Genomic DNA, 25,071 nt, shown 5'->3' on the forward strand with positions numbered 1-25,071 from the left:
TCTTCATCCCAGGGGCCCCCAGGACAAGCCTCCTGTTGGAGGCTTTGTGACAGTCCCTCCATTGCAGACCCCCCCCCCACACTGCCTTCAAGGGATCTTGGGAGGGGGACTTGACCCCCAGGGTTGCCTCAGGGGTGGGGGCAGCAAGGTTCTGCCTCTGAGACCCCGAAACTCCTAGGCTGAGAGAGGCATATAAATGAATTCCCTCTTAGGATATATGGGCGATGTGGGGGTCTTTGAGGAAAGGAGAGAACTCGGGAGACCTCTCCTCATTCCCTCCAGGGTCCCGGGCAGTAGTGGGGGTTCGGCCTCAGGAAAGAACCTCCACACAGAGGTCAGGGGGCACGCTGGGGGAGAGCCGGCCGAGGAGGGGGAAGGGACAAAGTTTGAAAGTGCCCTTCCAACTCTTCCAGGGAAAGTTTGCTTAGGGGCCCCAAGGACAGAGAAGAGGTAGAGGTGCGGGGGGCCCGGTGGCGGGATGACCCCCGAGAGGTGACCAGACCCCGGGGGAGCGACCCCTCCCCCCTGTCCCGGCTCGGCCCGGCTGGGAGTCGCCCGGCTCGGGGCAGCGTGTGTTAGTTGGGGCCGCTTTCCAGCCGCTCCGCCGGGCTGGGGGGTCCCGCCGCGGGCCGGGAGCGGGGTCTCCGGTAGCCCCAGGGGGGAGCTTTGCTACGGGGGGTTTCCTGCACCCGGGCTCCCCGGCCCCGCAGAGCCAGCCCCCCGCAAAGGGGAAATGTGCAGGCGCACCAGCGGTCCTCGGCGCCGTTTGGGGCGCGTGGCGGGCGCGGGGGGCGGCGGCCGGGCCGGCGGGATGCCCGGCGGGGGAGCCCAGGGAGCCAGGCAGCGGTCCCGGGCGGCGGCGGGGAGCGGGAAGGCCCGGGCCGGGGGTAAAGGTCGGATTTGCTCGGCGGAAGAAACACAGATGGCGGCGGCGCGGCGCCATTCCGGGCCGGGAGCAGGCAGCCAGCAGCCCTGTCCTCACCGCGGTCCGCCCGCCGCCGCTAAATACCCGGATGCGCCGCCCGAGCGCCAGACGCGGAGCTGGGAAAAGGGAGGCAGAGGAGGCGGAGGCGGAGGCAGAGCCCGAGCCTGATCCCGAGCCCGAGCCGGAGCCGCAGCCGGGCGCCGACACCGACCGACAGACCGCCGGGGCTGGGCCACGCAGAGCCGGCCCGGCGAGTCCTCCCGCGACTCGAGCCAGGTCCCCGAGAGCTGGGCCCCGGACTGGCCCGGGAGTCAGGAGGAGCGCCAGAGCAGATCCCGAGTGAGGCTTTCCTGGGCCTCCGACGAGGGCTGGCCCTTTTGAAGGCGCCTCCTTCAACAGCAGGACCAGACAGGCCACCATGACCGAGAATTCCACGTCCACCCCTGCGGCCAAGCCCAAGCGGGCCAAGGCCTCCAAGAAGTCCACAGACCACCCCAAGTATTCAGACATGATCGTGGCTGCCATCCAGGCGGAGAAGAACCGCGCTGGCTCCTCGCGCCAGTCCATCCAGAAGTACATCAAGAGCCACTACAAGGTGGGTGAGAACGCCGACTCGCAGATCAAGTTGTCCATCAAGCGCCTGGTCACCACTGGGGTCCTCAAGCAGACCAAAGGGGTGGGTGCCTCAGGGTCCTTCCGGCTGGCCAAAAGCGACGAGCCCAAGAGGTCAGTGGCCTTCAAGAAGACGAAGAAGGAAGTCAAGAAGGTGGCCACGCCAAAGAAGGCAGCCAAGCCCAAGAAGGCTGCTTCCAAAGCCCCAAGCAAGAAGCCCAAAGCCACCCCGGTCAAGAAGGCCAAGAAGAAGCCGGCTGCCACGCCCAAGAAAACCAAAAAACCCAAGACTGTCAAGGCCAAGCCAGTCAAGGCATCCAAGCCTAAGAAGGCCAAACCAGTGAAGCCCAAAGCCAAGTCCAGTGCCAAGAGGGCCGGCAAGAAGAAGTGACAATGAGGCTTTTCTTGTGGACACTCCTGCCTGTCTCCTATTTTCTGTAAATACTTTTCTCTTTTCTTCTCTCTTGATCTTCATCTGCAGTCCTTTGCCCCTTTCTATTCTGACTTCATAAGAGAATTTGGATTCCTCAGAAATTAGGGAGTAATTCATTTTTCCTTAACCAATCGTGCAAGGACAGCAACAACAAATCTCATCTCTAATGATGAGGATGTACTTATATTTTGTTTCGTTGACTTGTTATTAATCTACTTAATGGGTTTAGGGACTTGGGTGGGTTTGTGTGTTTTGTTTGGTTGGATGGTTTGTTCAATATGAAGGTAAAGGGGTGGGAGAGAATGGGCAAGGCCGCTGGTTCCAACTGGATGGGGGGGAGCCCGGAAATGGTAAGGTTTGTAGGAGTATCTTTAAGGTGAGCCAGCCTTCTCTAGGTTGCACACCCCTTGTGAGAGTTCCAGAACCTTGGTGGGGAGAAGGGAGGGGTGGCAGCAGCTGGATGGCAAAGGAGGGAGGTGGGAAAAAACACTCTCCGGGCTGACTTCCACCTTCCAATAGTGAGCAGTGGGGGGTCCAAATCCAGTTTCCTTCTCACTGTTAGTGTGCCCCTGTGGCCTCCCTATTGTCCTAGGGAAGGGAAGGGGGGGTCAAAGTGACAGCTGGTCTGGGAAGCAGTGGCTTCTCTCAGTCAGCTGGAAACTAGCCATGGGGGGGGGTCTTTGTGGCTTCAGAAAGTCTCATGTTAAACGGGAGTGGAAACTTTGGGGGAAGGGTGGGGATTTAGTCAGCCAAGTGCCTCAGTGTGCCCTGTTAAAACTTGGGTCTTTCCTCATAATTGGATTGTATCATAGGAGGACTTTTTTCCTTTTCCCCTGGTTTTTGGTTCCTCCTGTATGAGAAAGCGGTGGTTTTGCTTGGTGGCCTGGTGGGGCTCAGTTCTGCCACCTGCCACTTAAAAACCTCCCGACGTCTTTACTTCTGAGTCTTTTATAAAAAGTAGTTGTAGATGGGGGAGGGGGAATGGGCGGGGAGTGGACAGTAAGACATACTGCAGTCAATTTTGAATTGCTAAGTAGTTTCACAGAGCTAGGTCTGTGTGTATGTGTGTATATGTATATATACGTATCTAGGGCTAGTACTTAACGTTTCACACCCGGGAGCTGGGAGAAAAAAACCTGTACAGTCGTCTTTTATTTTTAATAATATAGGAAGATGCGCACTTGCGCGTGGTTCCCCCCCTTCCTTTTTTTTTAAACAAGTGTTATTTGTGCCGGGAAGAATTTGATGTCTTTGTAATTTTAAAAACTTTAAAATAAAATTGAAAAATGAAAAAAACCTGAGCGGTGCATTTTCCCTCACTTTTAAGGCTGGAGGCGAATGCGGAGCAATCGGGCAGGCAAGCTGGGGTGAAATCCTGGGGGCGTTTGCACCTGCGAATGGGGGACAGTTCGGGAAACGGGGCCGAAGAGTACAGAGCGTGCCTCTGCCTGCTTCTAGGGTCTTGCCTTTGGGGTCTAAGGTGCACCCCCTTTCCTTCCGAGCGCTGGGTGTGTAGGCAGGGGATGGGAGTAGGGTGGGGGTCTGGTGGGCTGGGCCCTGGGGCGCGCCATCCTCCGCCGGGTCGCCTCTTCTTACCCCACGCGGAGCGTTCCAGTCACAACTTAGACGCCAGTCCATTTTCATCCTCTGCGGGTCCCGCCAGGCCCCGCCCACCCACCGCTGGGCCCGCCTCCCCGCCCCTTTAACGGCCCTCCCGCTCCGATTGGCTGCCGTGGCCCGCCCTCCCCCCCACCCCCTCGGCCACGGGACCGGGCGAGGGCCGCCGTGCGCACAGCTCCCGGGCCGGCCTGAGCGCTCGGGTGACGGGGGGCACCATGTGGGCCGGTCGCGTGCTCCACGCTGCTCTGTCCGCAGCCCCCCGCGGCCGCCGCGCGCAGTCGGCGCTGACCCAGCTGCGTGGCGTCCTGGAGGAGGAGCTGGAAGCGATCCGCGGGGCTGGCACCTGGAAGAGCGAGCGGGTCATTACGTCCCGTCAGGGGCCGCGCATCCACGTGGACGGCATCTCCGGAGGTAACTCCCCCCTCCCGGGAGTTGTCGGACCTGGCCGGTGTTCGAAGACCCTTGTTCCAGGCCTGCGCTGGAATGGGGGGCCGGGGGGCAGGGGGCGGGTGGGAGTATCTGCACGCGTAGCCGCTGGCCCCGTTCCCAATCCATCCGGCTGACTTTCCGGCTTCCCAGGGTTAACTGTAACCTAGTTAAACCTGTTTCCACGGAGGGAGGTGATTTGCTGCTGAGCACCTTCTTGACTCAGAGGGTAGGGCTGGGGTGAGACCCGGTCCTGTGAGAACGTGAGAGAAAAAGAGAGACACCCAGCTGGCTCCCACCGGGCCAATTCAAGGAAGGGTGGTGGGAGGCGGCGGCGAGAAGCCCTGCATTTCTGGAGCTGCTTCTTGTGCAGGTCTCCACCACCTGCTGCGCGGGGCCGCCTGCAAACCTCCAAACTCGGGAATAACTACTCCCATTGTACAGACAGAGAAGCTGAGGCTCAGAGATGTGAAATGGCTTGCCCAAAAGCCCCTGCTGGCGGCAGGCAGAGCTGGGCTCTGGTCCAGGTCCTCCTGTATATTGGAGCTGGGAGGTCAGCTAATGGGTCAGAGAAGCTAACTTGCTGGCCAGAGTCACAGCGAGCAAGGGGCCACCAGCTGCTGCGGGAGTCACGCCATGAATTGGTCCACTGGGCCTTCCTCGTGCCTGTCTAACCAGTGGTCACCACCTGTCTTGTCTGTGCCGGGCCCCAGGTGGTGCTGGTTATAAACAGGCTCCCACACCCGCCTTCTGCTCAGGAAACAGGCCTGGGATCCTTGGTGCTGTTGTACTCATTTGTAAACCGAGGTCCCAAAAAATCTCTGCCTCCCTCCCCACCCTCGCCTGGGGGAAGCTTGGAGCAGGTCAAAAGATGGGAAATGAGGAAACAGAGGTTCTCATCTTCCTTTTGCCCTTTACAGGACTCAGTTTCCCACTCATGTCAGCTGTGTTCACTTTGGGCTTTATAAGTCAGGAGTTAAGGTCTCAGAGAAACCCCCCACATCCACACACTTTAGGCACGTGATTCTGTACCAGGCAGCAAAGTCAGCTGTGTGGAGTCTGAGGACCACGGTGGGCACCTGAGCCAGCTCTCTTTTACCCACAAGGGAGCCAAGGCCCACATGAGGGGTTGCTGGTAGTCTGCAAGGACAGGAGAAGCCTGTGAGGGAGGGCTACATTCCTCATTGGGTGGAATGTGATTCAGAGCCAGAGTCTAAACTTATCCTTTAAGGCACCACTCTGAGGGTCCTTTCCTGACCTTCCCTCTCCTGTAGCTGTCGGATTCAGTACCTCCTAGCGGCCCCTAGTTCCCCCATCCTGACCTCTGCCCCAGAGTGGGTCATACTGTGTGCTTGTTGCCTTCTCAAGGGTGAATCCAGGGTCGTTTCCTCTCTAAGTCCCTAGGGCCTGGCACTGACGCTTTTCCAGGCCCTTTCTTGCCCTGAGCTGCTGTGTCCATACCGCCCTCCACCTCAGGAATCCTTAACTTCTGTGCCAACAACTACCTGGGCCTGAGCAGCCACCCCGAGGTGATCCAGGCAGGTCTGCAGGCCCTGGAAGAGTTTGGAGCCGGCCTTAGTTCTACCCGTTTCATCTGTGGGACCCAGGTACACAGAGGGTGTTGCGGGGTTTGGGGGGGTGCCTTGTCCCCAGGGTTGGGCACTGACCCCAGCTGCCTGCTTCCCACAGTCAGCAGGGCTGGTTTAGCCAGCTCAGCTCATCCCAGGGCCCTGGGCCCATTCTTAGCCTGGAGCTATCCACCAGAAAGGCCGGTTCAGGCTTCTGTTGTGTTGCAAAAGAAACTCTTCCTCTCAGGGCATCCCTTTCCCCCACCTGCATGCAAAAATGCTTACAACAGTGCCTGGCACATAGAAGTGCTCAATAAATGTTGATTATTTTATTGTATAAATGTTACAAAATAAACGTACACATATGAAACTTAAAGTGCTTACTGTGTACCAGGTACTGTATTAAGAACATTACAAATATTAACTTATTAATGCTGCTAACAGTCATAAGTGATAGGTGCTATTCTTGTCTCTGTTACAGAGATGAGGGCGCCGAAGCCCGGAGAAATTGAATGACTTGCTCTAGGGCACACAGCCTGTTATGATAGGAGTTTAACCCAGGTGGCTTGGCTCCTGACTACTTGTGATTATTATAACCCATCTTCTCAGAAAAGGGACGGTGAAATGAATGTCAGAAGCAGGACTCCTAACTCCCAGCCAGGGCACTTTCCGACAAAACCCTCACCCTGACCGGACAGCTTTCAAATATAAGAATTTGAGGCCCAAAGGAACCTACGTAATCCTTTTCTTTGCCATTAAGCAACCAAAAAAGGCACTTAGTTTGATGTCAGGAAGACAGCTTCCCTTGCCATCATCACCCATAATTCCTCATTGGGACCCCTCAGTGGGGTCTCCCCATTACAAACGAAGGTCCAACCAGGAAGGGACACCGAGCGAGCCCCTGATCCCTCAGGGAGAACCATCTGCCAGGTTCCTGTTGACTCTGGGGGAACCCTTGTGATGAAGAAAGAAGGGAGAGGCCAAGGCTGTAGGCCTTCTGTGATGAGTCTGTGACCCTCTAAGCCTCTGTCCCCAGGACTTGTTTCATGTGACCCTGCAGGCATTAACACCTGTTTCACTCTGTTTCTTTAGACCATCCACAAGGATCTAGAAGCAAAGATAGCCCGCTTCCACCAGCGGGAGGATGCCGTCCTGTATCCTAGCTGTTTTGATGCCAACGCTGGCCTCTTTGAGGTGTGGGGAGAGGGGAGGGCCCAGGTGGGAGTTGGTGAGGACTGCCAGGCTGTGGAAGGCTTGGGAGTGAGCCGTGAGGAGGACCTGGCAGGGTGTCAGGGCCACTCCTAGAGGCTCTAGTGCCCATTTCTTATGGAGGCTAAGGTTGGGCCAAGTAGGTGCTCCAGGAGGAATCCTGGGACCTGCAAGGGACCAGCTTCCAGGGCACTGGGGAGATAACCTACGTCAGTGGGAAGGCCAGAGATAGCCAGGGCCAGGTACTCGCCAAACATGTTCTCACCTGCTCTCACAGGAGCTGGGCCCTGGTCCAGCCCAGACCTGGGGCCCTGGGGACCCAGATAGAGGCAGATAGGGGCTCCATGCCTCCCTGCCCAGAGGAATGCGCTGGATGGCAGTGACATTTTGACTCAGGTAGACATGGGGAGGGAGAACCCCCCCTAGGTGGTCGAGCAATAGCTCTACTCCAACTGCCTTCTTCCAGGCCCTGCTGACCCCACAGGATGCAGTCCTGTCGGATGAGCTGAACCATGCCTCCATCATCGACGGCATCCGTCTGTGCAAGGCCCATAAGTACCGCTATTGCCACCTGGACATGGCTGACTTGGAGGCCAAGCTGCAGGAGGCCCAGGTGGGGTGAGGCCCAAGGGTTCCAGAGGCAAGAACCGGGCTTATGCTCAGCCTCGGCACTGGTGAACGAACTGAGGCTTGGAGGGACCAACTTTGCACTCGCAGACAAAGAACATGAAAGTTTGAAACAGCCAAGAGCTGAACCCAAATCCCTCCGCCCTAAGGCTTTGTTCCATTGTCCCATGCTGCCTTGGCTTTTAGCAATCACCTTACGTGTCGCAGGGCCTGCTGGGCATAAAGGTAGGATGAGCTTCGGGATAGAAGTGGCCCCACCCCACCCTCCCTCTCGCAGGGGAGACTGAGCTGTTCTCACTGGCCAGGACTGCCCTGGAAGAGGTGGGCAAGGCTCAGGGAGGCACAGATGAGGGGCAGGATGTTCCAGCCCCAACACAGTAAGGCTTGTGTGCCCACCTCCGTGCCAGACCCTGAGCCAGGTAAGCTCTTAGAGCCCCAAGCAGCGTAGAGAATGGGAGGATTGGCCCAACTTGGGACACAAGCCATCACTTGCCCATGGCTTCCCTGCAGAAGCATCGACTGCGCCTGGTGGCCACTGATGGGGCCTTCTCCATGGACGGCGACATCGCGCCCCTGCGGGAGATCTGCCACCTTGCCTCTCGATATGGTGCCCTGGTCTTTGTGGATGAATGCCATGCTACTGGCTTCCTTGGGGCCACAGGACGGTGGGAGCATGCATCACCTAGGGCCTTGGGTCGGGCTTCTAAGGGTGGGTGGGAAACCAGGACGCCAGCCCCTCACCCAGCCCATGGCCCCTGGGCACTCAGGAAGCCAGTGGTGGCAGAGGCAGCTTCCCTTGCAGGGGCACGGATGAGCTGCTGGGTGTGATGGACCAGGTCACCGTCATCAACTCCACACTGGGGAAGGCACTGGGTGGAGCCTCAGGTACCTGCAGGGTCATGGCCCTGGGGCCCCCTTATCCACAGGGAGGGCCCTGGAGAGGTCTCAGGGCAGGTGCGGAGGGGAGACCTGGGACCACACGGAAGAGGGTAGCACGGACTGTCCCCTCAGGAGGGGCTCGGGGTAGGTTCTGGCACCTGGCCTCTGACTCCCACCCTCACCTCTGCCCTTGTCCTCAGGGGGCTACACGACGGGGCCCGGGCCTCTGGTGTCCCTGCTACGGCAGCGCTCCCGGCCCTACCTCTTCTCCAACAGCCTGCCACCTGCTGTCGCTGGCTGTGCCTCCAAGGCCCTGGACCTGCTCATGGAGAGCAATGCCATCATCCAGACCATGGCAGCCAAGACCCAGCGGTGCGGTCCCTGGCAGGGGTGGGGCAGGCCGGGGTGGGGGAGCTGGTAGGGGCCTGTCCCCGGTGTGCCCTCCCAGGCCTACAGGTTCTGCCTCTGCCCACACCATGCCCCCAGCAGATTGCACTGGGACTCGGCCCTTTTAATCAAGGGCTGCCTGCCCGCCCACCTCCCTCTTCTCTGTCTCTGCCTCTTCCTTCCATTTCCTGGTACATTTCTCTGTCAATGACCTTGTGTCTCCCCATCTTGCATTATCCTGTCTTTTCACTCTCTGTTTTGGTCTGCCGGTTCCTTTGCCCAGCTCCCCATCTGCCTCTCTGGGTCTGCGTCTGTCTCCGTTGGTCCATCCTGCAGACTTGGGCACAGATCTTGGATCGCATGCCCATCAGGAGTGGGTGTGAACACCCCGCAGCCCCCGGCTACCTGTGACACCCAGCTTGTGCCCACAGTTTCCGCAGTAAGATGGAGGCTGCTGGCTTCACCATCTTGGGAGCCAGTCACCCTATCTGCCCTGTGATGCTGGGTGATGCTCGGCTGGCTTCTTGCATGGCAGATGACATGCTAAAGAGAGGTAAGGAAGCTGGGACAAGGGGACCGGTTATGGGTCCTCAGAGAAAAGAAGAGGGAATCCCTATACTGTGAATGCTCCCCCATACCTTCACCCTACTACCCCCTTTAGACCAGCTGTCTGTCCAAGCTAAAAATCCCAGGCCATGAGTCAGTCTCATGTCTGTGAGACCTTGGGCACCTCCCTTGCCCTCTGTGACCCTCAGGGGAGTAGGCATCATGTGTCATGTCTCCCAAAGGCTGTCTGGCTTTGGTGAGCCCCAGGTTGACCCTTTTTACCTTACCAGGCATCTTTGTCATCGGGTTCAGCTATCCAGTGGTCCCCAAGGGCAAGGCCCGGATCCGGGTGCAGATCTCAGCAGTGCACAGTGAGGAGGACATCGACCGCTGTGTGGAGGCCTTCGTGGAGGTGGGGCGTCTGCATGGGGCACTACCCTGACCTGGCTGGTGAGAAGCAGAGCCAAGGTCCCCCTCCCTCCACATTGACAAAAGGGCCCTTTCGTCAGCCCAGGCCAGAGACTCTGAGCCCTGTCAAAGTCCTGGGGCTGGGCTGGGGCAAGGCCTGTGTTTGTGGTTGAGAGTGTCAAGCAATAGGTGTGGAAACGGGCTGACATGTTGATGTGCTTTATTCTCTCCGGGCAGGCCCAGTCCTGTGACCAGTTGAAGAATCAGGCAGGAGCTGGGGCTCTGAGGGCAGGCTCCTGAGTAGATCTCAGAGCTGACCACCTACCCCAGGTTAAAGGTGAGACCCAGGCAGTGGGGATAATGTAGGCAGGGGCCCCCCCATGTGGCACAACTGAATTCTGTGCTGGAGAGGATCAGCTACGCACCGACCCTGCAGGCCCTTTCCCACCCAACCCACCCCACTTACTCTTCAGCCTCCGGAGAACACCTCGCTTTCTGCTCCCCATCCAAAGGATGGCTTACAGCTGCCCAGATAAGGAGGGGCTGGGCACCCAAACCCATGTGTGGATGGAGAGGCAGAGGATTCAGGCCCCAAAGGAAAGAATGTAGGTCACTATTGGAAAGTCTCCTGACAGTCTGGAACCATGTATTCTAGCCCACTTTGCCCCTGACTCCGTGGCCTTAGGCAGGCCCCTTCACCTGTGTGTGCCTCAGTTTCCCGCACTGTACCAAGAGTGGATGTTAACATTGGTAACTGGGGTCCTTCCATCCGGCTCATTGCAAGGCCGACTGGCCTGCTGATCAGCCGCCAGGGGGCGCAGCGAGCTCAGGCTCCGGCTGCTCTCGCGGCGTCCGCTCCAGAATCCAGGTCTTGGAGTCAGCTAGGCAGCCGGCCCGCAAGGCTCTCGGGAGAGCTTATTTGCTGCTGCCAAGGCCCCATCCACACTTGTCCCCAGCAAGGGCTCGCTGCTCCCCTAGTGGACACGATGACAACCCCCTTCCCACAGTCGCTGTCCCTGGTCCTTGTCTCTTCATTGCCCTCCCCACTCAGCTTTATGGGCTCGGGGCCGGGGGCCAGGCGGGATAGGTTCTGATTCAGCAGCTCCCGCCTCAGCGTGGCATGGCCTCGGGGAGCTCGTACCTCGCTGGAGGTAGGGCAGGGAGGATGAAAGGGCCCTTCTAAGTTCACAGCAGGGAACTAGGACCCCCTCTCCCTGCCCTCGACCCCCCAGCCCTGCCCTTAGTCTGGATGTCCGGATGGACGGTCTGGGCGAGCCGCAGGGATCCTAACTCCGGGATTCCGGGAATCCTAGCTTGTGGTCTGGAGGAGCTTGAGGCTGGGGTCCAGGAGCTCCAGGTGCTGGGAGATGGCAGCCCGGGGAAGAGGACTGCCGTGGCCACAGCAGCGGCGCGAATACTTGCGAGTCGCTGCCACGCGGGGTAGTGTACCTGGCCCTGGCGCAGGCGCACTGCTGCAGCAGCGAGTGCGTACGGCCTGGCACCAGCCCCGGGCCCAGCCCCCAGCCCGACGTGCGCGATGTGCGTAGGCCGGCGGGTTACACGGGGTGGCCACAAGCAGCCACCGGGCAACGCCTTCCAGCAGTAGGTGTGGCGTATCCGGCGGGGCCAGAAAGCCGGGCCCAGGTCCACCCGCCCGTGGCTCAGAGCACGCGCCGGCCCTTCCGGTGGTTCCCGCGCGCCGCCGCTGGCGTTGCGCCCCCCGGCGGCCGGCGTCGTCAGCTGCATTGCCGCGGTAGCGCGCCACGCCGTCGGTCAGCTCGCGGCTCCGCGTGCGGAGCTGCGCCGGCTCCTGTCCGCCGGCGTCCGGAAGGGCGGGTAGGAAGCGGCAGCAGGCGCAGCGGGAGCGCTGGGCGCACGTGCTGGGGTTGTACGCGTCCTGGTAGCGGCCCGACGCCCGCGACAGCCTTAGAGCCGCGCAGGACAGGAGGGCCGGCCGCGGATCAGCTGCACCTCCACCTCCGGAGACCGTTCCCGTGGGCGCGCGGTCCACGTCCTCTGCGCCGGGCTCCGGGTTCAAGGCTGCGGCCTCCTGGAGCAAGAGGAAGAGGTGGCGCCAGGGATGCGCTGGGGCTCGGGCCTCGGCCTCGACAGAGCGTTCTTCCTGCCTGCCCCACGCCGGTCCTCTGTGGTTGCCTCGGTCCTGCCGCCCTCCCTCCTTCCCTCTGTCGTTACCAGCGGCTCAGCCTTTCCCTGCTTCAAGCTCTTGCCCTAGTTCTGTAGCAGCGCATCCGGAGCCTTGCCCTGGGCTAGGCGGAGCCTTTTGGGCTGGAGGCTTCCAAAAGGAGAGAGGATAGTGTGTCAGGGATCTCGGGGACTTTCAGAATTCCGGGTGGTTGTAGACCTCTGACAGTCAAGGATTCTAAAACCCCAGTGCACTGGGGCTAGAATCCTACAATTCTGTACTTCACCTTCTACCATTCTAATTCCTTAATTCTGATTGCTCTGAATTCAGGACAGTCTAGGTATGATTCCTGATATCTTCTGTTTAGTGGATTTTTTTTTTTTTTAAGATTTTATTTATTTGTCAGAAAGAGAGAGCACAAGCAGGGGGAGCGGAAGGCAGAGGGAGAAGCAGGCTCCCCGCTGAGCAGGGAGGACCTGGGGCTCCATCCCAGGACCCCCAGATCATGACCTGAGCCGAAGGCAGACGCTTAACCGACTGAGCCACCCAGGCATCCCTGTTTAGTGAATATTTCCAAAAATTTGGGGATGCTCTGCATCTGGAGCAAGTGGCATCAGGCTTTCAAGAAATACCTCTGAGCACTCAGGAAAATCCCAGTGATCTGGGAAGAGCTAGTCCTGAGGAGTCTCTTCCCCAGCTCCTTGGGCCTTGAATGCAAGTCCTGGCTCTATCAGTGTCCCCTCAAACTATTTTCTCTCCCCTTTCACAGACTTCCTATTAACATTCCCCCCAACCTCCCAGCTTCTAGAAAGACCACACGTAGTCCCTACCATCTCTTCTCTTCCTAAACTCATTGCAGACTCTTTTGCCTCCACTACACTTGTTCAGTTTACCAACAACCTCACTGTTATGAAATCCAGGGTACCTCACTCCCCCCCATCCCCGACTAGTCTTTCTAACCCTCTGGAGACATTTGGCCATGTGGCCCACTTCTCCAGGAGTTCCAGGCTAGAACCCCATGCATGACTGAATCACATAGGCATTCACCAAGACCGATTGATTAACCTCTGGCTTTTGCCGGGACAGGAGGCTCCTAACGGGTCAATCATTAAATCACTCCGCTTCTGTCCATCCTTTTCACCCCAGGCCAAAATAAACCAACTACAAACTAAATGGGCAGACCGTGGCCCTGCTCTAAAACTTTCACTAGTTCCCCATTGCCCTCAGGCTAAAGCCAAACTCTTTGGATGGGCACCAAAACCCTTCGTCTCCAGCCACACTGAACCTCTGGAACAAGCTTAGGAAATTTAACGGGCCCAGGAATTCTCAGGGACTGGGGGAGGAGTCCTATCTGGTCTCCAAAAAAGAGACTCATATTCTGGTTTCCTAGCCTAGGACACCCCATTCAAGACGAGGAATCCTTTCTGAGCTTGGATTAGAGCCCTACTTGGAGCAGAGAAAGGAAAGATGGGGAGTGAATCATTAGGCTGGAGGTGGGAGTGCCCGGAATGGGCTGGGCCCTGGGCATGGAGGGGTTAACTCTAAAGCGAATCTCAGAGAGCGAGATCAATGGGTTACTCCCTGCAGAAAGAGGCAGAAGCAACGCAGGGAGGCAGAAAAGAGCCAGGCAGAAAAGCATGCCACCCGGGGGAAATCAGGGACCAAGGAGGAGGTGGCCGGTGGCTACTCCGGAGGGAGTGCCCAAGTCTGGCTCAGCAGAGGAGGTGCCTTAAAGGAGAAGAGGGAGAAGCAGGAGGAAGACCTGAACCTTCAGGGAGGCACCAAGGGGCAGCCACTGAGCCAAGAGGCAGCCTCAGTCTGGTTCACCCAGGACCGGTTCACCCAGGACCAAGCGGGGCCTGGTGCCCAGAGTTGAGGTGGGTGTTGCCCTTCCTGAGCTTCAGGGGGCTTGCTGCATGCTGGGGGTTGGGGGTGCAGATATTGCCTTTCTTCCGTCCACCCTGCCTGCCCCCCCCCATGCCCTTCATGTGTCAGAGGTTCCAGGCATGCAGGGGGATCCACAGGTAGTAGCCCATATGGGCCGAGGGGTGGAGCAAGGGTGAGAGTGGGCACGGCGTGCATAAATGCACACACACATACTTGCACATCGTCAGAAGCACCACCTGTTACAGGCTGTCAGCCGAGCCCTCCAGCCTGGGAGTCAGGGTACCAGGATGGCAACAGCCCCAGGTCTGCCACTCAAAAGTGTGATAGTAGCCTCCCATGTCCCCTCTCTGAGCCTCAGTTTCCTCTTGTGCGAAAAGGGGGCAGTGACCTATATGGTTTTCCCAGCTGTGCCACTGTGTGGGGCTTTCACTAAACTGGACTTTAAGATGACTCAGGGATATCACCCGTGTTTCGCTGACTTTGACCCATGTCCCAGACTCTTCCCTGAGCTTCAAACCCCCTTGGAGAAGTAAGGTAGGTCTATCAGCAACTTGGGTTGGGTTTGCCCCTCCCCCATCTGCCATGTCCTCACCCCATCCGGCTGGGAGGTCTCCATCCCTAATCATCTTTCATGGGGGTGTTCCCTAGGAAACTGAGAAACGCACCTCAGACATGTATGCGATTGTGCCAGGCTTACACAAGTGGCTCTCAGGGATAACTTTTGGCTGTCTCCCCACTCCCGCCGCCATCCCCCATGAGCTCCCTGCCCAGGAGACCTGGCCAGGCCCAGGCTGGGGGCCTGGATTGAGACCCCTGGTTCAAGTAACCAGAGCCGGGGGGGGGGGGGGGGCTCCTGTCTGAGGACTCCAGCTTCTTTTCCTCAGGTGCCCATTGGATGGGGAGATGGCTGATGCGCAGAACATTTCGCTAGACAGCCCGGGGAGCGTGGGGGCTGTGGCGGTGCCTGTGGTGTTTGCCCTCATCTTCCTGCTGGGCACAGTGGGCAACGGGCTGGTGCTGGCCGTGCTGTTGCAGCCCAGCGCTGGTGCCTGGCAGGAGCCGGGCAGCACTACGGATCTCTTCATCCTCAACCTAGCAGTGGCCGACCTCTGCTTCATCCTGTGCTGCGTGCCCTTCCAGGCCGCCATCTACACACTGGACGCCTGGCTCTTTGGGGCCCTCGTTTGCAAGGCTGTGCACCTGCTCATCTACCTCACCATGTACGCCAGCAGCTTCACGCTGGCCGCCGTCTCGGTGGACAGGTGCGCTGTGCCTGGGACCTGGCTGGGTCTGGGCTGGGGAGGGAAGACCTGAACAGATTCCTCAGGAACGAGAGCGGGGGAGGGGGGGGAGACCAAGGAGGGAGATGGGAGGGAGAGAAGGAACCGCTCTCCGGCCCCCACCAACCAGTCTCTGGGCGCACCACGTGCAGAGCGTGCTCGAGGGGACCGTCCTGCCCTCCCCCAACTCCATTGTGAGCTGTGTCTTAGGTAGTAGGTGCTCCGTAAGTGTGACACGAATGGCAAAAAGAACACATGAATGAAATCATCAGTTATTTTATTACCGTCCACACCTCGCCCAGGCTGTGGACATAGCTGTTTTCGTCGTTCCAAACGTGGGGTCCAATCTAGGCTCACTCTCTAGCTGATGACCTTGGGCAAGTCCCTTCCCTCCGAGCCTCGAACCCAGCCTTGCTAGGTGCCAGGCACTGCTCTCAGCGCTCGGCGGGTTACTACTGCCCTTCACCCTCGCCGCCACCCCGCGCGGCAGGTCGCCGGACGCGGGGGGCCAGGCCGCGCGGGCGCGCAGGTGCCGGCGCAGCGGCCACGCGGGGGGCGGGAGGCGCGAGGCGCGAGGCGCGAGGCGCGGGGGCAGCTGGCCCGGCCTCCCGCCTGCCGCGCTGACCCGGCGCCCGCCCGCAGGTACCTGGCCGTGCGGCACCCGCTGCGCTCGCGGGCCCTGCGCACGCCGCGCAACGCCCGCGCCGCCGTGGGCCTCGTCTGGCTGCTGGCGGCGCTCTTCTCCGCGCCCTACCTCAGCTACTACGGCACGGTGCGCTACGGCGCGCTCGAGCTCTGCGTGCCCGCCTGGGAGGACGCGCGCCGCCGCGCCCTCGACGTGGCCACCTTCGCCGCCGGCTACCTGCTGCCCGTGGCCGTGGTGAGCCTGGCCTACGCGCGCACGCTGCGCTTCCTGTGGGCCGCCGTGGGCCCCGCGGGCGCGGTGGCGGCCGAGGCCCGGCGCAGAGCCACGGGCCGCGCGGGGCGCGCCATGCTGGCGGTGGCCGCGCTCTACGCCCTCTGCTGGGGCCCGCACCACGCGCTCATCCTCTGCTTCTGGTTCGGCCCGTTCGCCTTCAGCCCGGCCACCTACGCCTGCCGCCTGGCCTCGCACTGCCTCGCCTACGCCAACTCCTGCCTCAACCCGCTCGTCTACGCGCTCGCCTCGCGCCACTTCCGCGCGCGCTTCCGCCGCCTGTGGCCCTGCGGCGGCCGCCGCCGCCGCCACCACCACCACCGCCGCGCCCGCTGCCCCCCGGGCGCCCGCCGCCGCGTCCGCCCCGCCGCCGCGGGCCCTGCCGGCTGCCCCGGGGACGCCGGGCCTCGCGGGAGGCTGGCGGCGGGCGGTGGCCGGAGCGGGGATCCGCGGGAAGAGCCCGCCCGCGCCGGAGAGGCTGGACGGGCCCCGTCTGCCCCAGGACCGGAATGAACCTCGTCCGCCTCCACTCTGCGGGGCGACCGTCTGTCTGTCGTTCCGCTTCCCCCAGGCCACGACGCTACCAGGGGATGGCGCCAGGCAGGAGTCCTCCGAGGCGCACTGGCTGAGCTGGGGCTCCAGCCCGGTGGACGCCCCTGGGCGGCGAAATTGGGTCCACCCAGCTAAGCGCAGGCCGCCCCCCCTCCCCCGGTCAGGCAGCCCCGACTCCGGCCCTAGCCAGTCTGGCACGAAGGCAGTTCCTCCGCCCACCCCCTCCAACTCGGTCAGCACCTTCTAGGCCCTGCTTTCTCCACCACCCTTCATCAAGGCCCTTCTCCCTTCCAAGCCGTGCCCTGGGTAAGGTAACACTAGCAGCTAATTTAGCAGTTATGAAGCATTTACTGTGTGTCTTATGCGGTGCTACACTCTTCAATCTAAGTATCAAAGCAGCTTTGCAAGATAGATATGATTAGTTCCATTTCTACAGCTGTAGAAATCAAGAATCAAAAAGGTTTAGTGATTTGGGGCACCTGAGTGGCTTAGTCAATGGAGCGTGTGACTCTCGATCTCGGGGTTGTGGGTTCAAGCCCGCTGGGTGTAGAGATTATTTAAAAATAAAATCTTAAAAAAAAAAAAGTTTAGTGATTTGCCCAAGGTCACACAGCTAGTGTCTGGCAGAAGTTGGATTCAAACCCACTGCTGTTTAACTTTTTCTGCTCACTGGAACCACCTTCTCCACCTTTGGGGCCTCTGTCCTCAGTTTCCATGGTTTCCAAGGTTTTCCCTGGTTCTTCCTGATTCTGCGTCAGCCTTCTTCCCTAAACTGGCAGCTCCCCACACTTGACTGGATGCTCGGGAAACCTCAGAGAGCTCCCGGTCCCCTTCCTTAGGATAGTTCTGTTCCGCTACTCAGGCCAGCGAGTCCGGATGGGCTTCCCCCAGCCACCCAGTCCTAGGTCCATTGCCTGACCCCAACCCCTTGCATTATTCCTTCAGCCACTTGGTGCTCCTGGCTCAGGTGAGACGCTGAGCCACACTCGGGTCCCAGCTGGCAGCCCTGGCTGCCCCGTGGCCCCCTCCCTCCCTGTCCATGCACACAGCGGGGTAGTCCGTGGCTGTGGCAACCTCCTAATTAACCAATAAATCAGTCTCAATGGTTGCAGAGCTACCCACTTCCCTCCCTCCCCCCCCACCACACGTCAATAATATTTATGAGCTCAGGCTGAGGCCTGAGACCTTTCAGCCTCCTTGTCTCCTGGGCATACCTCCCGGCTGCTGTGCACCCTGGGAAGGCCCCTCCCTGACAGTAGGCTGCTGCTGAGTCCTGCTCACTGCCTGCCACCTACCCAGACCCCGGGGTCAGAGTGTCAGTCACCCTTCACAGGGGGAGGCTGAGACCGGCTGGGGAAGTGACTGCTTTGAGAGCCCAGCACAGGGGCCTGACCCCAGGCCGGTGTTCTCTCTACCGCGTCTCTGCCAGGGTTCCCGCGGCTGGCTCAGGCCACAGCAGTGGGAGTGTTTCCCGGATGGCAGGGGTGCGGAGCTGCCCGCTTCTGCAGCACCAACCCCCCCATGGCCTCGACCTCCCCGTGGCCATCACTCACACCTCGCAGACAAGAGACACTACCCCCATTGTCAGAATTGGAAACTGAGGCTCCAGGAGATGAGGTAGCTTGGCCAGAGCTGGGATCCTCCCTGGGCCGCACAGAGGGCTCCCATGGCAGGCCGGGCAGCACGGGAAAACATCTAAGACCACCTGACGAAGTTTGCCACACGACACTGGTGCGTGTCTGCAAAGTAGAATGGGGAACAACATCTCCCGGGGGGGGGGGGGTGTTTATGTGGTGCTTGGGCAGCCACCCAGCTGGGCTGCCGCTCCTCAGTCAGCTCTGTGAGCAGGGACAAGTGCCTGACTGGGAACAGCCTCCATCCGGGACAGGCAAGAGACAAGATCACCTAGCCGGGGGGGGCAGAGCCGGTTCGAACCTGCAGGAAACCCCAGGCCCGGGGCGGGAAGTGGGTCAGGGGAGCCTTCCACAGTGGCCTGGGGTCTCTGCTCAACTGGCAGAGGGTCAGTGGTATAGCCCGGGCCCCTGGCTGGACTCCAGGGCCTCCTGCTTCTGAAGTGAGTCTCTCTGGCCCACTGGAGGCTCTGACTAACGGACGACAGTATAGCTGGACCAGAGTCGCACATAACAGGTATTTGATACATGAAGATGGAGACGACCCTTCCCTTCCTTCTTTCCTTTACCCCCCAGGCATTTGGGTGCCTGCCTTAAGCTATGCCGTGAGGGGAACACAGAGAGGGCCTGAGTCTGACCTGGTCCCTGTCTTCCAGGAGCTCCTCGGTCTAGCTGGACAGCCAGACACCAAAAGCAGGAAAGACAGCACTGTGTGGTGAGGCCAGAACAGGAGAACACGCAGTTCTGAAGGGCACAGACAAGGAAACTCCTGCCTTCCTGGGCAATCCAAGCAGGAGTCCCAGAGGAGGTGACAGTTAGTATGCGTTTTCCTGGAGAAGGTGAGAAGGGCCTGCCAGGTGGAGCAGCAGCCCGTGCCAAGGTGGGGTACAGGCAGGAGCAATAGGGGGCTGTGCAGCTGAAGCAAGCCGGGCGAGGAGGGGTGAAGTCTGGGGAGGCCAGGAAGGTGGGTGCAGTGAGGTCACACGGCTTCCTGGGCCAGCTGGGGAGCAGGAACCTCATCCCTGAGGCAGGCGGTGATGCCCCTGAAGGTTTGCAGGATGGGCCCCGTCAAACCTGTGGCTAGGAAGCCCCCAGCGTGGCTATGTAGAGGCTGGGGTGGAGATGCCAATGCAGAGGCTGCTCTGTGAGCCTTTGGCCAGGAAAGCCGCCACCAAGGGCCTGGCCTGGGCCTGGGAAACTGTTTTGCCATGGATTTGGCAGGAAGTTTGATGGCCTGCTGTTGGGCTTGGGCTCGGTCTCGGAGGCCCCTGGGTCGGCTTCAGGGGATTAATGAAATGCTTGGAAGAGCGGATGGTCATAGTACTTTGGTTTGGAGAGAGCTGTGAGTCCTGTAGGGCCACAGGCAGGCACTGGGGGCTGGAGGAGAGGCTGAATGAGCTCTGGCCATTCTCTGAGGCCCAGGAGAATCCACCCAACCTGAGCCCCCTGCAGGATCTCAGGCTGGGCCCGGGGCAGCCTGGGGGTCCCGGCAGGAGTTGAGTTGGAAGGAGGTCTGAATTCTGCAGCCCTCTCATCCTCCTGTTTGTGCAAACCTCTTAGGGAGGGGCCTGCAGTGTTCACGCTTGAGCACTTACTAGGCACAGAGTTCTTCTGCAGGAAGAAAAGGCAGAAGCATGGGGGGGTTGGAGGAGCCCAGAAGGCCCTAACCCAGCTTGGGCAGGCAGGGAAGACTTCCTGGAAGAGCTGGTGCCCAAGCCAAGTCCTAAAGCGGGAGTTAATCAGGGCAGATGGGGAAGGGAACGATGGAAGAACATGGGCACAGGCCACCTGGAGTCAGGAACAGCACGGTGGGCCGAGGACCTGTGACAGGTACGGGGAAGCCCCAGCAGGAAGTGAGGTGGGAGTGGTGGGGACAGTCGCAAAGGGTTCTGTAAATCCTCTCTGAAACTGAGGCTGTATTTTGTCCTGAGGGCAACAGGGAGCCACTGAAAGGTTGTAAATAAAAGAGTAAACTTACCAGATTTCCTCTTTAGGGAACTCTCTGGCGGGCTAGGCAGGCTTTCCTGGGGAGGAGGGCCGAATGAGATGGGGGTGGGGAAGGGACACCAGTTAGGAGGCTGGTGGGAGTATCTGGAGAGACAAAGGCATCTAAGACGTTGATAGTGGGTGGGGATGTGTGAATACACAAGGTACAGTCATTGGAACTGGGTGACAAAATGTTAGGGGGCATCCCAGCTGACATCCCAGACTTCTGGCTTGGGCTACTGGGGGTGGCAGGGGGCACAGGTTTAGGGGGGAACACGCTGAGACTGAGGGGCCTGGGGGGCACGGTGGGGAGTGTCCACAGGGCACCTGCTACACCCAGGCCTTGTGCTTGGCCCTGGAATGTGTCTCATCTGCTTTAGAGCTTGGAGATGGAGACACTGAGGCTCTGAGAGATTAAGTAACTTGCCCAAGATCACAGAGCTAGCCCAAAACAGAGCTGGGTCTACCTCGGGTCTGTCTGATCTCAGTTCCACGGTCTTTAGGGAGAAGAGTCAGGAAGGAGTTGGTTGGAGCAGAAGGAGGAAGTTGAATGTGCCAAAGTGTGTAACAACGGCAGCTGGGGCTGACACTCAGTTCTGGGCAGGGTGAGCGAGGGGAGGGCCCTGGCACAGCCGCTCAGCCCCTCACCCTGCCTCAGGCTGGCAGGAACAGCATCATCCATCAACTTCGAGGTGTGTACCTGGGGACATAAATACCAATTAACCACCCCGAGACTTCCTGTTACGAACACCAGTGCCTCGGCCCTGACGCAGGGCTCATTTGTGAGCTGCTGGTGGGATCCAAGAAGGCACAAGGCCAAGAGGAACAAGCTGGCAGGGAGGCGGGGGGATGGCTTCTGGCTTAAGTGGACAAGACTGATTTACTGGGGCATCTGCTTGATGGGGTGATACTGAAGCAGGAGGAGGGGTGGTGCGGAGGGCGCCAGCTTAGAGTCCCTGGGATGCTGGGGAGGGCACCGACCCGAGGGTTTGATGGACGTGCGGGGTCGACACAGAGTGGTGGTCAGGGCAGAGGTCAGGGCACGGACTTTGAGCCCCAGGGTCAGGTTTGAACCCTGGCTCCCGCACCTCGCGTCCCTGAGCTCTCTGTGCCTCAGGGGCTTGCAGAGCTGAGCTCTGTCAGAGCCAGGCTCCATTCGAGGCAAACCACCCTGGGGGGCTCCCCGGCTGCTGCCAACTGTACGGGACGTTGCAGGAGAGGTGTCACTTACCCACCTGTGCCCCTCAGAGCGTGCCGATGGCCAAGTGCTGCTGTGTGGGCCTCATCCCGTCCTCCCAGGCTTCCAGAGTGGGAGAAAGCCACCAGGCTGGCATGGGCCAGTCACAGGGACAAGAGAACACTCTGGCCCCTGGGCTGGGGCTTTGGGAAGGACTCTTGCTTCCCTGAGCCTGGTTCCTTATGTGGAAAGGGACTTGATCAGATCCGCCTGATGCACTGAGGCCTCCGTGTTCGCTTGAGAGCCAGCACCAGGCGGTCGGGGCTGTAGTTAGTTCCCTTTGGGACCCAGAACTGGGGGGGAGCCAGGGACTTCGTTGGGATCGCCTGGGCATCAGACCGGCTTCCCGACACCCTAAGCCGGCCTTGGGCTCAGCATCTGAAGCGGTCTGGGAAGCAGGCAGCACTGGTAGGGATAGTGGCTTTCTCCCAGAGGGGCTTTTCCCTGGAGCCCTTGGTGCCTGCTCGGGGTAAGAATGCACCTGACCTCTAGGGTGGAGGTGACAGCCTGCCTCACGTGGTTTCTGCCACCAGGGCAAATCTTCAGACCTCAGGACCTCTGCAGCCTTGTCCCACCTCCCTCTCTGGCCAACTTCTCACCCTCCTGGGCCCAGCACTTTCCACAGTCTCCTGGTCCCACCACCAGCTCCGCCTGTCCTCCAGCCTCCAGGCCTGGCTCACGCTATTCCCTCCCCCTGCCCAGCTCTCCCACACCCCGGGAGGCTTGTAATAGTGGAGGCAACTGCCCAAGATCAGCAAGGATCACTCCAGGCTCACCAGCTCGGACCGTCCTTTCTCTGACTGCTAGTGATCATGTGGCAGCTTTGTCCACCAAGCCCACTGTGTCATGTGCTTGGCAAGAAAAGGGCCAGACTCTCCCAGCACCTGAGCCTGGTCAAGAAACAGAGATGTTCACTCAGTAAGGTCCAGCACTTCCTACTGACTGTGTCCTAGGGGACACTGGTGGACGTTGGCACTTTGGAAACCTTGGCAGAGATTACGTTAACCCTGGGCTGGGCCTCACACACCAGCTCTCTGACCTCAAGCAAGTTACTTTCTCTCTCTGAGCCTCAATTTTCTTTTTTTTTTTTTTTTTAAAGATTTTATTTATTTATTTGACAGAGAGAGACACAGCGAGAGAGGGAACACAAGCAGGGGGAGTGGGAGAGGGAGAAGCAGGCTTCCCGCTGAGCAGGGAGCCCGATGCGGGGCTCGATCCCAGGACCCCAGGATCATGACCTGAGCCGAAGGCAGACACTTAACTGAGCCACCCAGGCGCCCCTGAGCCTCAATTTTCTGCATCCATAAAATGGCAGCAGCAGTATGCTGGCTACCTAACATTTTATCCCAAGCACCAAAGCAAAGGACTTGTATAAAGGGCCTGCTGGCACCTAGTAGGAACTCGGCAAATCCCCCTCAGTTTTAGGAAACTCTGCTTTGGGGAAGGCTCTAATTTCAGGCGTGGTGGGAACAGCATGAGCTTTGGGGGTGGATCCAGGTTCCAGCCCAGCTGCCCAGTTGGGTCACCCCGGCAAACCTGCATTTTCTCTGCTATCAAGAGCAGCGAGGCTAGTTATCTGGAAGGATGGTTGTGAGAACTTGGGAACATTCTTCTCTAAGCACTCACCACTGTTTGCCAGGGATTCTGTCCTGTTCACGGCCATACTCCCACCTAGAGCATAGCCAGTGTTCAGTAAGTGCTTCTAACAGGAATGAAATGTGAGGTCTAGAGCAAAGGACCCTATCCAGAAGGTGAAATCAACGGAGGTGGATTTCTTTTTCTTCCTGCCAGCCCTGCATCCTCCTCTCCTCTCCTCCTGCTCCCTCCACCCCCCAACTCAGTAACTCCCAGAGCAGCTAGGAACAGAATTAAGTCCTGTGCGGGTGACCTTGCGCAGTTCTCCATCCTGCCCCCTGCCCAGCTCAGCCAGCTTAGGGCCCACTTGTGTGCTTTCTGACTCACTCCAATGTCTGGGGCAGACTTCAACAGGCTGGCTCTCCAGACAAATTTGGGGTGGCACATTTCCTGGCTGGAAATGGGGTGAGGCAGATTGGCTGTCTGCCTGGCTGCCTGGCAAGCATTTGATAACTGGCCTATATGGCTGGGGAGGGAGTGGACAATAGCTCCTTGGCTTGTCCCAATGGCCCATACTCATGGTGATGTGGTTATAGGGCCAGGAGTGGGTGGGCAGGGCACCACTGGGATGGAGGATGCTGCAGGGATGTGTCCTGCTTTCCAGGTGGGCCTGGCTTGGTCCAGGCCACGGACCTGTTAGGAGTCAGCCAGTGAGTCTCTGTGTCAGACTGTTCTAGAAACAGCTGAAGTCATCTCAGGGCAATTTCACAAAGTCCCTGCACCCCCCACCCTCTCAGCTCTGCCAATGCAAAGCAGCCTGCCCTAGGGGATAATCGGTCTCAGAAGTACCCAAGCAGTCCCCAAGGTGCCCTTGGCAGGCCCCTTACCTATCTGCTCCCAAAGTTCTATAGCAAGAGTTCCTAACTTTTTCTGATCATGGACCCTGCTGAGAGTGAAAGCTATGGTCACTTTTGTCAGAAACACACATGCACACTCTTCACACAAAGTCTTGCACGGTTTCAGGCGGTTCATACCTCTCTGAGGGCCCATTCATTGAACCCCTTAGACCTGAGGTTGAGAAACTGCTTCAACCCTCTCCAGGGTGATCAGCTCCAGGGGTATGGCTATGAGGCCCAGAGAAGCAGGTCCCAAGAGAAGGGGCCCACCGACTTTGAGGTCCATTCTCTTCCACCCCTACCTCCCCTTTGCCCTGACTCTCCCCTGCCCAGCCCCAACCACGGGCCAAGGGGCCAGTGTCCAGGCACCAGCACCAGCAGAGCCCCTGCAGAGGACGAACTCAAACGTCCTCCTGGACCTGAGTGACCAGACTCCCTCAGAGAAAAGCCGCCCCACCCCGTACTTCTCCCCACTCACTCCTCCCCTCAGTGCGCCCCTCCCCCTCTGCCCCCTCCCCCACGGGGCTCCTCCCCTCAGCCCGCCCCTCCCTCCCGGGGCTCCTCCCCTCGGCCCGCCCCCCCTCACGGGGAGCTCCTCCCCTCAGCCCGCCCCTCCCTCAAGGGGAGCTCCTCCCTGCCCCCGCCCCTTTCCACAGCACCCCCCCCCCCCGTACGGTGTCCCTCCCCCACGGGTCCCTCCCCGAAAGCGCTCCTCCCCTCACTCCGCGTAGACAGGCAGCCACTTCACTCTGCAGTAGCAGCTTGGGCCCCGTGGAAACCTGACTGCTTCCTCTGCCCCTTTCGCTCCCCGGGCTTGGGGCTAGCACCACACTTTCCCTCCCCCAACCCTGCCGACCTGGGGGGGGTTTCTCCTCTCACAGGGTCCTGAAGGCAGCTCCCAGCCTGCGCCTCCTGCCCACAGAGGCCCTTTTCTCTTCAGGGTCTGGGGAGCAGCTGGGTGCCATGGGTTCAATTCCCGTGTGATCAGGCTGGGCTTTGGGGGACAAGCTCCCCTCTGAAAAGTAGCCAGGATTCCAGTGTGCTCAGAGGGCAAGTGGTGCAGGGCCAGGTGGACTGGACAGTGACCTGGGGAGTCTGTCCTTACTCTGTAGTCAGAACCCCGCAGAGGGCCCGGCCAGGGGGGTGCTCTGCCCTCCGCTCCCCTCCTGTGGCAACCCCCTGCCGCACCCCTGCGTGTCCACTGCCCACAACAAGGGGCGTCTGCTCCTGCGGGGGCCGGAGTGGGGTACCTCCTCTACAGTGAGTTCTGTGCCTCCACGAGTAGGTTCGTTTCCCGTCACTGCTGCAACCAATGTCCACAGACTCAG

The 25,071-nt window shown here is 59.6% G+C and overlaps 3 protein-coding genes across 5 annotated transcripts; all 3 read left to right on the top strand.

Annotated features, from left to right (window-relative positions):
• Positions 1-997: 997 nt before the first annotated feature.
• H1-0 (H1.0 linker histone) lies at positions 998-3,266 on the top strand. The gene has a single exon (XM_036102170.2). It carries the CDS (start codon positions 1,344-1,346, stop codon positions 1,926-1,928), a length of 585 nt encoding a protein of 194 aa, XP_035958063.1. The 5' UTR covers positions 998-1,343; the 3' UTR covers positions 1,929-3,266.
• A 461-nt stretch (positions 3,267-3,727) lies between these two features.
• Positions 3,728-9,842, top strand: GCAT (glycine C-acetyltransferase). The gene is made up of 9 exons (XM_036102171.2): positions 3,728-4,001; positions 5,493-5,623; positions 6,677-6,778; positions 7,260-7,406; positions 7,931-8,085; positions 8,223-8,305; positions 8,500-8,671; positions 9,118-9,239; positions 9,523-9,842. The coding sequence occupies exons 1-9, from the start codon at positions 3,806-3,808 to the stop codon at positions 9,672-9,674; spliced, it is 1,260 nt and encodes a 419-aa protein (XP_035958064.2). The 5' UTR covers positions 3,728-3,805; the 3' UTR covers positions 9,675-9,842.
• A 38-nt stretch (positions 9,843-9,880) lies between these two features.
• Positions 9,881-17,198, top strand: GALR3 (galanin receptor 3). Of its 3 annotated transcripts, none has more exons than XM_078076600.1 (3): positions 9,881-9,977; positions 14,555-14,932; positions 15,593-17,198. In XM_078076600.1, the coding sequence occupies exons 2-3, from the start codon at positions 14,574-14,576 to the stop codon at positions 16,377-16,379; spliced, it is 1,146 nt and encodes a 381-aa protein (XP_077932726.1). In that variant the 5' UTR covers positions 9,881-9,977; positions 14,555-14,573; the 3' UTR covers positions 16,380-17,198. The 3 variants fall into 3 exon arrangements, with proteins under 3 accessions (XP_077932726.1, XP_035958158.2, XP_077932725.1); XM_036102265.2 differs by lacking the exon at positions 9,881-9,977 and adding an exon at positions 11,789-14,204; XM_078076599.1 differs by lacking the exon at positions 9,881-9,977 and adding an exon at positions 11,789-13,660.
• Positions 17,199-25,071: the final 7,873 nt, after the last annotated feature.

The sequence above is a fragment of the Halichoerus grypus genome, chromosome 6 (assembly GCF_964656455.1).
Source record: "Halichoerus grypus chromosome 6, mHalGry1.hap1.1, whole genome shotgun sequence".
Taxonomy (NCBI): domain Eukaryota; kingdom Metazoa; phylum Chordata; class Mammalia; order Carnivora; family Phocidae; genus Halichoerus; species Halichoerus grypus.